This window comes from Oculina patagonica, chromosome 13, assembly GCF_052425735.1.
Source record: "Oculina patagonica isolate OP01 chromosome 13, crgOcupat, whole genome shotgun sequence".
In the NCBI taxonomy this organism is placed as follows: domain Eukaryota; kingdom Metazoa; phylum Cnidaria; class Anthozoa; order Scleractinia; family Oculinidae; genus Oculina; species Oculina patagonica.
In genome coordinates, this window is record NC_135770.1 from 37291860 (window position 1) to 37301603 (window position 9744).

The 9744-nt window shown below is 38.6% G+C and overlaps 1 protein-coding gene across 2 annotated transcripts; it reads right to left on the reverse strand.

The window, feature by feature from the left end:
* On the reverse strand, nt 1-9744 carry LOC144634419 (usherin-like). 2 transcript variants are annotated; one of them, XM_078493372.1, is made up of 10 exons: nt 8832-9744; nt 7393-7700; nt 6901-6964; nt 6430-6697; nt 5170-5354; nt 3728-3961; nt 3126-3237; nt 2400-2726; nt 1570-2053; nt 1-77 (listed from the first exon to the last, which is right to left on the reverse strand). In XM_078493372.1, the coding sequence occupies exons 1-10, from the start codon at nt 9302-9304 to the stop codon at nt 19-21; spliced, it is 2514 nt and encodes an 837-aa protein (XP_078349498.1). In that variant the 5' UTR covers nt 9305-9744; the 3' UTR covers nt 1-18. The 2 variants fall into 2 exon arrangements, with proteins under 2 accessions (XP_078349498.1, XP_078349497.1); XM_078493371.1 differs by lacking the exon at nt 1-77 and having other exon boundaries at nt 1130-2053.

The following is a 9744-nucleotide window of genomic DNA, read 5'->3' on the forward strand; positions in this document are numbered from 1 at the left end:
ACTGCGTGTACAAACAGTCTAGTCAGGGTACAATACCACAGTGACAGAAAATATAAGTAAACCGCCCACTTGATAACCTGGAAAAAATATCACACCGATTGGTACTCACCACGCTACAGTACCTTTCCAGGAATGCAATGCTCCGCGCCGAGGTGATGCATCCTCAAGGTCCAACGTTATTATAGCTAACCAAAAGTAGCCGTTAACTAATTTGGCTAGCGGCTACCTCAAGTTCCAACGTTACTAAACCAAGCCAAGAGTAGCCGTCAAGTCATCGAGATAACGGCTTCCTCGAGATCCCACACCGACCCAAAAGTAGCCGTTCAAGTCATTGAGATAACGGCTACCTCAAGATCCAAAGACATTACACCCACCCAAAAGTAGCCATTTAGTCATTAGAGACCTTTAGCATCGCGTTTACGGCAAATGGCTGCTAGCGGTTTGAGGTTTTCCGTTTGTCGTCGTCAAGATCCAAAGATATTATACCGACCTAAAAGTAGCCGTTAAGCCATCGAGATAACAGCTACCTCAAGATCCAAAGATATTACACCGACTTAAGTAGCCGTTAAGTATCGAGATAAAGCTACCTCAGATCAAAGATATTACACGACTAAAAGTAGCGAAGACGAGAAACAGCTACCTCAAGATCCAAAGATACAACAAAAAGTAGCCGTTAAGTCATTGAGATAACGGCTACCTCAAGATCCAAAGATATTACACTCACCCAAAAGTAGCCATTTTTTCATTGACATAATGGCTACCTCAAGATCCAAAGATATCACACCGACCCAAAAGTAGCCATTTAGTCATTGACATAACGGTTACCTCAAGATCCAAAGATATCACACCGACCCAAAAGTAGCCATTTAGTCATTGACATAACGGTTACCTCAAGATCCAAAGATATCACACCGACCCAAAAGTAGCCATTAAGTCATTGACATAACAGTTACCTCAAGATCCAAAGATATAACACCGACCCAAAAGTAGCCATTTTGTCATTGACATAACAGTTACCTCAAGATCCAAAGATATTATACGGACCCAAAAGTAGCCATTTTGTCATTGACATAACGGTTACCTCAAGATCCAAAGATATAACACCGACCCAAAAGTAGCCATTTTGTCATTGACATAACGGTTACCTCAAGATCCAAAGATATTATACCGACCCAAAAGTAGCCATTAAGTCATCGAGATAACGGCTACCTCAAGATCCAAAAATATTTCACCGACCCAAAAGTAGCCATTAAGTCATTGACATAACGGCTACCTCAAGATCCAAAGATATTACACCGACCTAGGATATTACATCGACACAAAAGTAGCCGTTAAGTCATCGAGATAACGGCTATCTCAAGATCCAAGAATTTTACACCGACCCAAAAGTAGCCGTTAAGTCATCGAGATAACGGCTTCTTAAGGAGGGTATATAAGTAAAAATTTAAATTTTCAGGAAAGAAACCGCCTAGCAAAATTTGCGCATAAAGCGAAATAAAATATCACTGAACTTTCTGATCTCAACATATCTTGCACATCTGATTATGTAAAGCCCTTCACTGGTTTTACCTTGTGAGTTGTTGTCACCATTCTTTGGAGGACATTTACAGGATTGACAACCATTAGGATCTGGTCTACAAGTAGCCGCACATGCACACTGGTCACATTTCCTTCCAATTACACCTGGTTTGCAAGAGCACTGCCCTGTAACTGAGTTACATGTATTCAGATTTCCAGCTATTGTTCCAAATGGATCACAGTCACATTCTTTGCAGCCTAAAGGCTCGTCACCTGACAGCCCCCAGTATCCAGATTTACATGTGTCACACTTGGTACCTGTCACTCTGTCTTTGCAGTCACACTGCCCAGATGTTGCGTGACATGAACTGTTCCTGTTTTTAGTACCATCAAGTGTGCAACCACATGAAATACAACCAGTTGCGTGACTTGCTTTGAGGTCAAAAAAGCCATCCTTACAGAAATCACACTGACGGCCTTGGGTGTTGGCTTTACATTCACACTGACCAGCAATGACACTTGAGTTGGAATCATCCTAATCACAATACAAAAATAAAATAAAATGCAGTCATGAAATTTACTGTAATTACTAGCTAGATCATCCCTAAAACTTGAAAGGATGGATACATCCTCCGTCACACAGCTGTAGAGAATTAGAAGAAAATAGTGTGTAGACTTTCTAAAAGTTGTTTGCTTCTGGTTTCTGGTTTGCTCGCGCTCACCTTTGCACTTTGTGCTCTGTGTGCTCGACTTGTACATAGGCAAGCCTTAGATGGTGTGTTTAACAGTGACTTAGCAGTATAAAACCTTACACCTATAGATGTAAAAAAAAAATACTAGCGAGCTTTAACTGTCTCCACTCTATTGAGTAATGCACTAACCTTAATACAATCCAACTTTCCAGACTGAACACCAGGCCCCTCACATCCACAAGGTGAGCACACATCAGGTGACTTGAGACTCTTCCCAGACTCCCGGTAGAATTTCTCCTTGCACATCTCACAGTAACATCCAGTTGTGTTGTGTTGGCAGTCGATACACACCCCTCCTCCCCCCTGGGTACGTGAGTTGGGACTGGTGTCCAGAGATTGATTGTAGACACAACTGTCAGCATGTTCATTACATTCACACTTCACACACAGGTATGAATCATTTTGGTCACCTCGTTGGAATGGTTTGTTGTTGTATAATTGCTTGCAATTATTACACTGAAAATAGTAATTTGTAAAACAATGTATTAATTAATCAATCAATTAATTAATCATTTGAATATCTATATTTAAAGATAAATTTGCTCAGCACTTTTCTGGTTTTTCTGTGCACCTTCAAAATAACCCCCAAGCCTTTCTTTTTTACTGAAATTCCAACTTGTGACAAACACTCTTTCAGCCTGCTTTGCTGCATGGACATGACAATTTGCTCACAAATCTCCAAACCTCAGACATAAATTTGTGACCCATCATGTCTTGGGTTTTACCTGATCCAGACTGTGGGCCTGGTTCCATGAATTCATATGAGCTGCTGACTGAGTAGCAGGGAAGTAATTCACATTAATAAGTGTTACTTTATAAACTAATCAATTTATAGTATAAACTGAAAGTGCTTACAGTTTCTCCTTCAGTGTTAGTCGATGAATGACAATCACAGACACATCGCCCAGGGTGTGTAGCATTCCCCTTAATGTAGTTGAAGGATGATGCATGTCCAAAACACTCGCACCTTAAAAAACACCATTTAATGTAAAAAGTAATACTTTAGCCAATGTACAGTTGTTTGTAGGTGATTTGTATGAATTTGTATCAGATTCCAGAGCCTCCGTTCTGGTTACACTAGGTGTAGTTAGTCAGTTTGGCAATTAGTGATTGCCCAGTAGGACTTGGCCTCCTACGCAGATGTTCTTAGGGCTCGTCACGCATTCCTCCCCCACGATGGAAGTGGCTGCTAGGTTGAGCAGACGTTCGTGGGGGAGAAACGCATGACGAACCCTACGAACGTCTGTTTAGGAGACTAATAGGGCTGCCTTTGATTTTAGTTGGTAGGCCCAAATATTTAATGTTGGTTGGCCTTTTCTTGCACCTAGCGTTTTATTCATTAAGTATTCCTGTTTATCTCCCTCCTCAGAAAAAATAATGTCTAAGATATAGTTTTAACTTTATGGAATGCAGTACGTAGCATCAGGAGACATCTCACATGTAATGTCTAAACTAACCTTCCAGTGACGAGAATTCTCTCCAAGCCATAGTATCGGTGTTTAGCATTCTGCACCAGAGTGTGATTGTACAAATTAAACTTGACATGCGTAGCTTTCATGAACTGCAGCAGTCTTTGTGAGCAGTACAGGTTACTGCAGCCTTGACCAAATGGCCTCACAGGAATGTTGGAGCCTGGTGGTGGTGGATACTCTGTTTGAAAAGTTACTACCTCCCGGCTGGATTGTAATGGCCTATAGTAAAACAATCAAACATTTGTTAGAAGTCAATATATTATAATTGTAAAACTTAACTTCGAAATTGCCAACTTTTTCTGGGTCAAAGGCATGAGATTTTTACACAGGGCGCCCATACAAGCGGCGTGACTGTTTGTATGTTCGAAATATAAAGAAATGTATGGGGATTTTGAACGGGTCTTATTATCGTCAACTTATTTCGAGTAGTGTCTACGTTTAAATTCAAAATAAACGTAAACCTACCTCAACTGTTGTATTTTGTCGTTTCTGCGGCTCAAAATGGCGAATTTGGGCGAATTGGAGGGTTTTGCGTTGACCGTTGCTTCACGTAATAAGAAGAGAACTTCTTATTACGTGAAGCAACGGTCAACGCAAAACCCTCCAATTCGCCATTTCGAGGTGCAGAAACGACAAAATACAACAGTTGAGGTAGGTTTACGTTTATTTTGAATTTAAACATAGATATTACTCGAAATAAGTTTACGATAATAAGACGCTTTCAAAATCCCCATACATTTCTTTATATTTCGAACATACAAACAGTCACGCCGCTTGTATGGGCGCCCTGTGATTTTTATGCTGAGAAAGCCAGGATTAGCGAAGGCAATACAACCACGTCCACATCCTTTCTCATATTAGTTTGAATTCACATATTTTTAGAAAGTGTGCCGGTTATGGTTATAATAACTCACATTTTTCAACTAGGCATGAGAATTTGGATCGTAAGCGTATGACATGAGATCGACGTTTTCAACTTGCAGGCGTGAGACTCATGCCTAAGGCATAAGAGTTGGCAGGTATAAATAAATAAACTTGCCCGGAAGTAAATTCTGATAGATTTAAGAATGTTTTTTTTGTAAATAGGCTAATTTTTAAATATAATATCAAGTTTTCTTATCGTTCTGTATATTTTTAATGTATTTTGTGTAACTTAAGATATGTATTTTTATCTTGGGAAGAATAGAGATCAGCTTGGGGATATTGTTTTGATGCACTTATAAATTTTCACCATGGGGTTGTCTATTAGTTCTTTAGTCTGGAATTTTTTACCTGAAAAGTCCAGAGAATTGAGATTCATGATCAGATGATCATTAATTCGTAAGTCTGGAATTTTTTAATCTAAAAAGTCCAAAAATTGAGGTTGGATCAGCTACGTAAACTGAAATCAACTGTAATTTTAACTGTACAGATCAAAGACAACTCACTTGACATATTGAACACAGTTGACTGAGTCAGGTTCTGTCAGAGGACCATTGTTTGGCAAATTAAATGAAGAACAATCTTCAGCAAAATATTGCCAGGGCTGGAAAGTTTTTCCATTGTCTACTGATCGCTCAATTTTCAGCCCAGCAGGAACTGGTCCATAGAACGTCAAGACAATGTAGAATACCTGAAAAAAGCATCAAACATCTATTTGCCAACTATATACAGTAGAGGCCCTGCCAGGGGGTTCCCGTGTCACTTGTTTAAATTTAAAAATGTGTTGTGTGGCTGTTTTATCAAACTTCACATCGCTGTCGGTAGTAAAATTGAAGGAAAATTACTTGTCCTTGTCGGAATAAAGTTTTTCAAAAGGTTTGTCGTTTGTCCCAAATTTATTTTAGGTGCTGTCGTTACTTTTTGGGCCATGTGGCTTGTTGGAATTTACCCTGGCAGGGCCTCACAGTAGAATCCGGAATTTCTTGAACCCTAATTGGTTTCTAGAAACTCCCAATTTCTCAAAGCAATTCATTTCCCTTGGATGTAGCACTACTCTGTAACTTTATTATAGATTGGGGATTTCTCAATCCTCCCAATTTCTGGAAGCAATTTTCATTTCCCCTGGAGGTACAGGAAATCGGGATTCTACTATACACTAAGCTGTTTCACAAAGTAATCAATACCGGTATACACATGCAGCAGTGTCAAGTGAACTTTTAAGGATGCTGCCTCAACCCTTGGTACTACCGATTAACTACAACCATTAGGTAACAAGTGTCTAAAAAAATATTTACATGCAGTTTACTCGCCCCCACCTTAATGTAATGTTGACAAAAAACATTCATTAATTTCCATTTAATTTTCCAACAAATTAATATTAATGAAAACCAAGTGGTGGTCTCTGGATATAACAATTTTGCATTATTGGGAAAAAATAAAGAAAAGACTTCTTCTTTCAATATATATAATACTTAATTATATTTTTTTCAGTAATATAACTGAAACATAATATATCCAGAGATACCTTGCATCAGTAACAGTGCATGATTGGATTAAAAAAAAATGAATTCAACCTCTTAATTTTGCAACATTAAATAAATATGGCATTTCTAAATTGGCAACAAATTTAAATTTTTGCTAAGCAATAATGCTTGTCAGTTACCATTATTGACTTTCATCTTAACACAAGTTCAAGGTGACACAGGTATCATACGATTCAGTGTTAAACCACCAAAACTCAGTATTGAAAAGAAAAATGAACATACCTGTAATCCTGAATAGGACAAATTAATGTCAATGGTTGCATTTTCTGTGAGCTCTGACAGCCAGAAGCTAAGCGTGTCGCCATCAGTGGCAAACTCAATTGGGTGTGCACTATCGGCCAAACGGGATACGGTATCAAGGTCTCCTTCTAAGTTTTTCAGACACTTTGCTGGTTCAGCAACATTTATTTTTGGATGAGTTGATGGGCAACGACAATTACTGGCAACATACACTACTGGCAGCACACCTGTGAAGGCCTCTATTGCTTCTCTGAAAAAGAGAAGATAATCCAAATACCTGTAAGTAATTAATTAATATACATTGCATCATTGGATTAATCAGCAAGTCATGAATTAACTAGTGAAACATTCAGTCAGTCAGTCCATACGTCTGTCAGTTACATGTACATTGTAGTTGTCTGCTGTCTCTTTATTGACCAATAAAATAATTACATGGCATTAGATTTTGTGTACCTGTTGGTCAAGGCTCTGGTGTACATAAAAATATCTTGCATTAAACCTTCATACTGATCATCACCTTTATGAAAATAATCACACACTATTAATTCATATCTTGTTTACAAATACGAAGAAACTATTCATGAAGTCAAAATATAAATTAAACAAAACAGCTCTAGACACTAAACAAGTACATGTATATATTGACTGACAATAAAATATTTTTATTACAGTCTAGCTTCTAACTAAACACAGTCTAAAGAGACCTGTAAAGGAGGCGACAAATTATGTATAATTGTCACAGTCATTACCACTGTATACAATTTTCTGACTTAATAGTTAAATGCAAAGGATAAGATGTGCACCTACATAAAGAAACAGCTAGTCTTCATGGCAAATGGGTGTGTACAAAACATACGTGTGCCTAGTCAACAATGCACTGCATTCACATGTTCATCCACAGAGAGCATCGCCATCTAAAGAACTGTAGACTTGCCAGCTACTAACCTTCATATTTCTGTCCAATTAGAACAGCACCCCCTTGATCAGAGATAGGACCAGTCAGAGTTGCAATGTTAGCATTCATGAGTTCTCCATCAATATAATATGACAGGCCTTTGTCAATAATGGCTACAGTTATTAAATGCCACTCATTTGGTTGAAGCTTTTCACTTTGGCTTTGCAGAAGGGTGTACGAGGCAACAGACGCATTACCAGAAGCAGGCCGATAGTAAAACTTCAGGTTATAATCTTGAATGACAAGTTGAAATACATTGGAAAATGGATGTACAGTTTCATCTTTAGAAATAATCGTGCTGTTGAAAAAAAAAATGACATGATTCATCTTCACCCTGTATTCAAATCAAGAAAATATGTTAACATTATTTTATACTATATCTAGCTTGGCAGGTGGCAGGGTAGGGGGAGTGTTGGTTTAGGAGGGTTTGTAGGTCCCACGCCCACCCTGTTCGTGGACCCTACGCCCTTTCAAGCACCTTTGTTGGGCGTAGGAACTTTTGGGTGGTTGCCTCTCTCAGGGTTGCTATCGAACGCGGAAGAGTGAGCCAACTAGGGGGTCCGGGGACATGCTCCCCCAGGAAAATTGGGATTTCAATTTCTCTTAGATACTGGAAAATGCATTTGAAATTAAAAATTTAAACGTTCAGCGCTTAAACTTTTTTGTAAAAGTATTGCTTAAAACCGCAAAACGTTGCGATAAAGAGACGTTGCTCCACAAAACGTTCGATATAACTACTCACTGACTCTTTAAACCTTACATCAAGACACGAACATTTCTCACCATCTTGAAGTACCGGCAACTGAGATGTTACCAGAACGAATGAAAACAGAAAAGACAATTTCACTTTCATTGTTACAAAATGAATTAATTTTAGGATGAGCTCGAAAACAAACGTATCGTCTTATTAACTCAACCCATTTGTTCGGATCAAAACTGACCAATGACAAAACAGGCCGGCCTTTTTATGAGAAGTCCGCTTGCGCTTAAAAAGCAATTTTTTTTTTAAAAAAAAAAGAGCATGATCCTGTAGAAGCCTAGCATTTTTCGATTATAACTGAAAACCTTTAGGACAATTGTCCGCATTTACTTGTTTATGAATCTAAGTTGAAGGCGAGTCTACTTTGGTAATAGTAACTGATGTTACTTTCGTCCTTTACAAACTAAATTAATAATATGGTGTCCAGAAACGAAATTTTTTCAGTAATTTTTCGTTTGCTTCTTAATTCATTATAATTTTTTCTTGTTACTGTAAAAAAGTGGGGGGGGGCTAAAGCCCCCCTAGCCCCTCCCTCTCCGCGGTCCCTGATAAAATGATCAGAGTGAGTTTAATTGATTTAAATGACAGATCCGGTACAAAGCAGACATCGATCTAAAAATTCATGTCCATTTCACCAAAAAAACCCCGTATCGGTTCGATTTCACTTACCCCTTGTTTCCTTGCTTCTGTTTAATCCACACACTGATAGTAAACCCTGGCTTCACATAGTTTATTGGTATAATCCTAAGAGGTTGCATTTGTATGTAAGAATCTCCTTGAAAACGGAACGATCTGACAATGGACCCATTCCTTGGATCACCGTCTTGAGTTACACGTACTTTATTCGAAAGTTTCGCCAAATCAAAAGGAACAGGCTTACTTGAGCCACAGTCAGCACAGCAAGCAAAATTACACGTTTGCAGAAAGCAAGTTTGCAAAAATTCTTGTTTAGTTGAAGACTGGCAATAATGACTACTGCCCGTCGCTCCACACGTTGATGTGGAAGTTATAGGCTTTAGTTCTGCAAGATCCACTAATTTCGGAAAAAATCCTTGACTTTTTGTTGATGAAGGGTACCAAAGGAATAACAGAAAGACGCATGTAAATTTCCTCTGGAATTTCCAGCGAACATTCAAACCCATTGTGGGCAATAATATTGTTGATGCGGCCGATACAAACAACGAATGTTAGAAGTGGAAGTCCTTCAAATAAAGACAGCGTCATGATCATGATAGTCATGATAGTACGAACGTTCTTAATCATTTCCGCAAGCGGGCAATTTTTAAGAGACGTGCTCAACTCCATCATAGTTGGTACAAAACCATGGGCGCTTTCCATTTAGAAAAAAAATCCGGAAATTTTGGTGTGAATTTCCGGGAATTTCTCAACGGGAAAATGTTGTTCCATTTTGTCGCAAATTTCGCCTGTGTTGAGGAACTTAGCCTTGAAGTCGGCAGCGATTTTGTCGAAAATCTCCTTTTTCCTCTGTTTGCCACCAAACATATGTTTATAATCAGCCCATGATATAAAAGTTCCTAACATCATGATCCTGCCAGGTCTGCAGCTTGTTGCTGTTGTTGGA

Excerpts from the sequence above, each read along its gene's own strand:
- LOC144634419 (XM_078493371.1), bottom strand. The coding sequence starts at position 9,304 with ATGGGTTTGAATGTTCGCTGGAAATTCCAGAGGAAATTTACATGCGTC. Across the intron at positions 3,962-5,169 it reads AACTGTGTTCAATATGTCAA|GCCATTACAATCCAGCCGGG; the intron begins GTGAGTTGTCTT and ends GTTTTACTATAG. Across the intron at positions 3,238-3,727 it reads AGAATTCTCGTCACTGGAAG|GTGCGAGTGTTTTGGACATG; the intron begins GTTAGTTTAGAC and ends GTGTTTTTTAAG.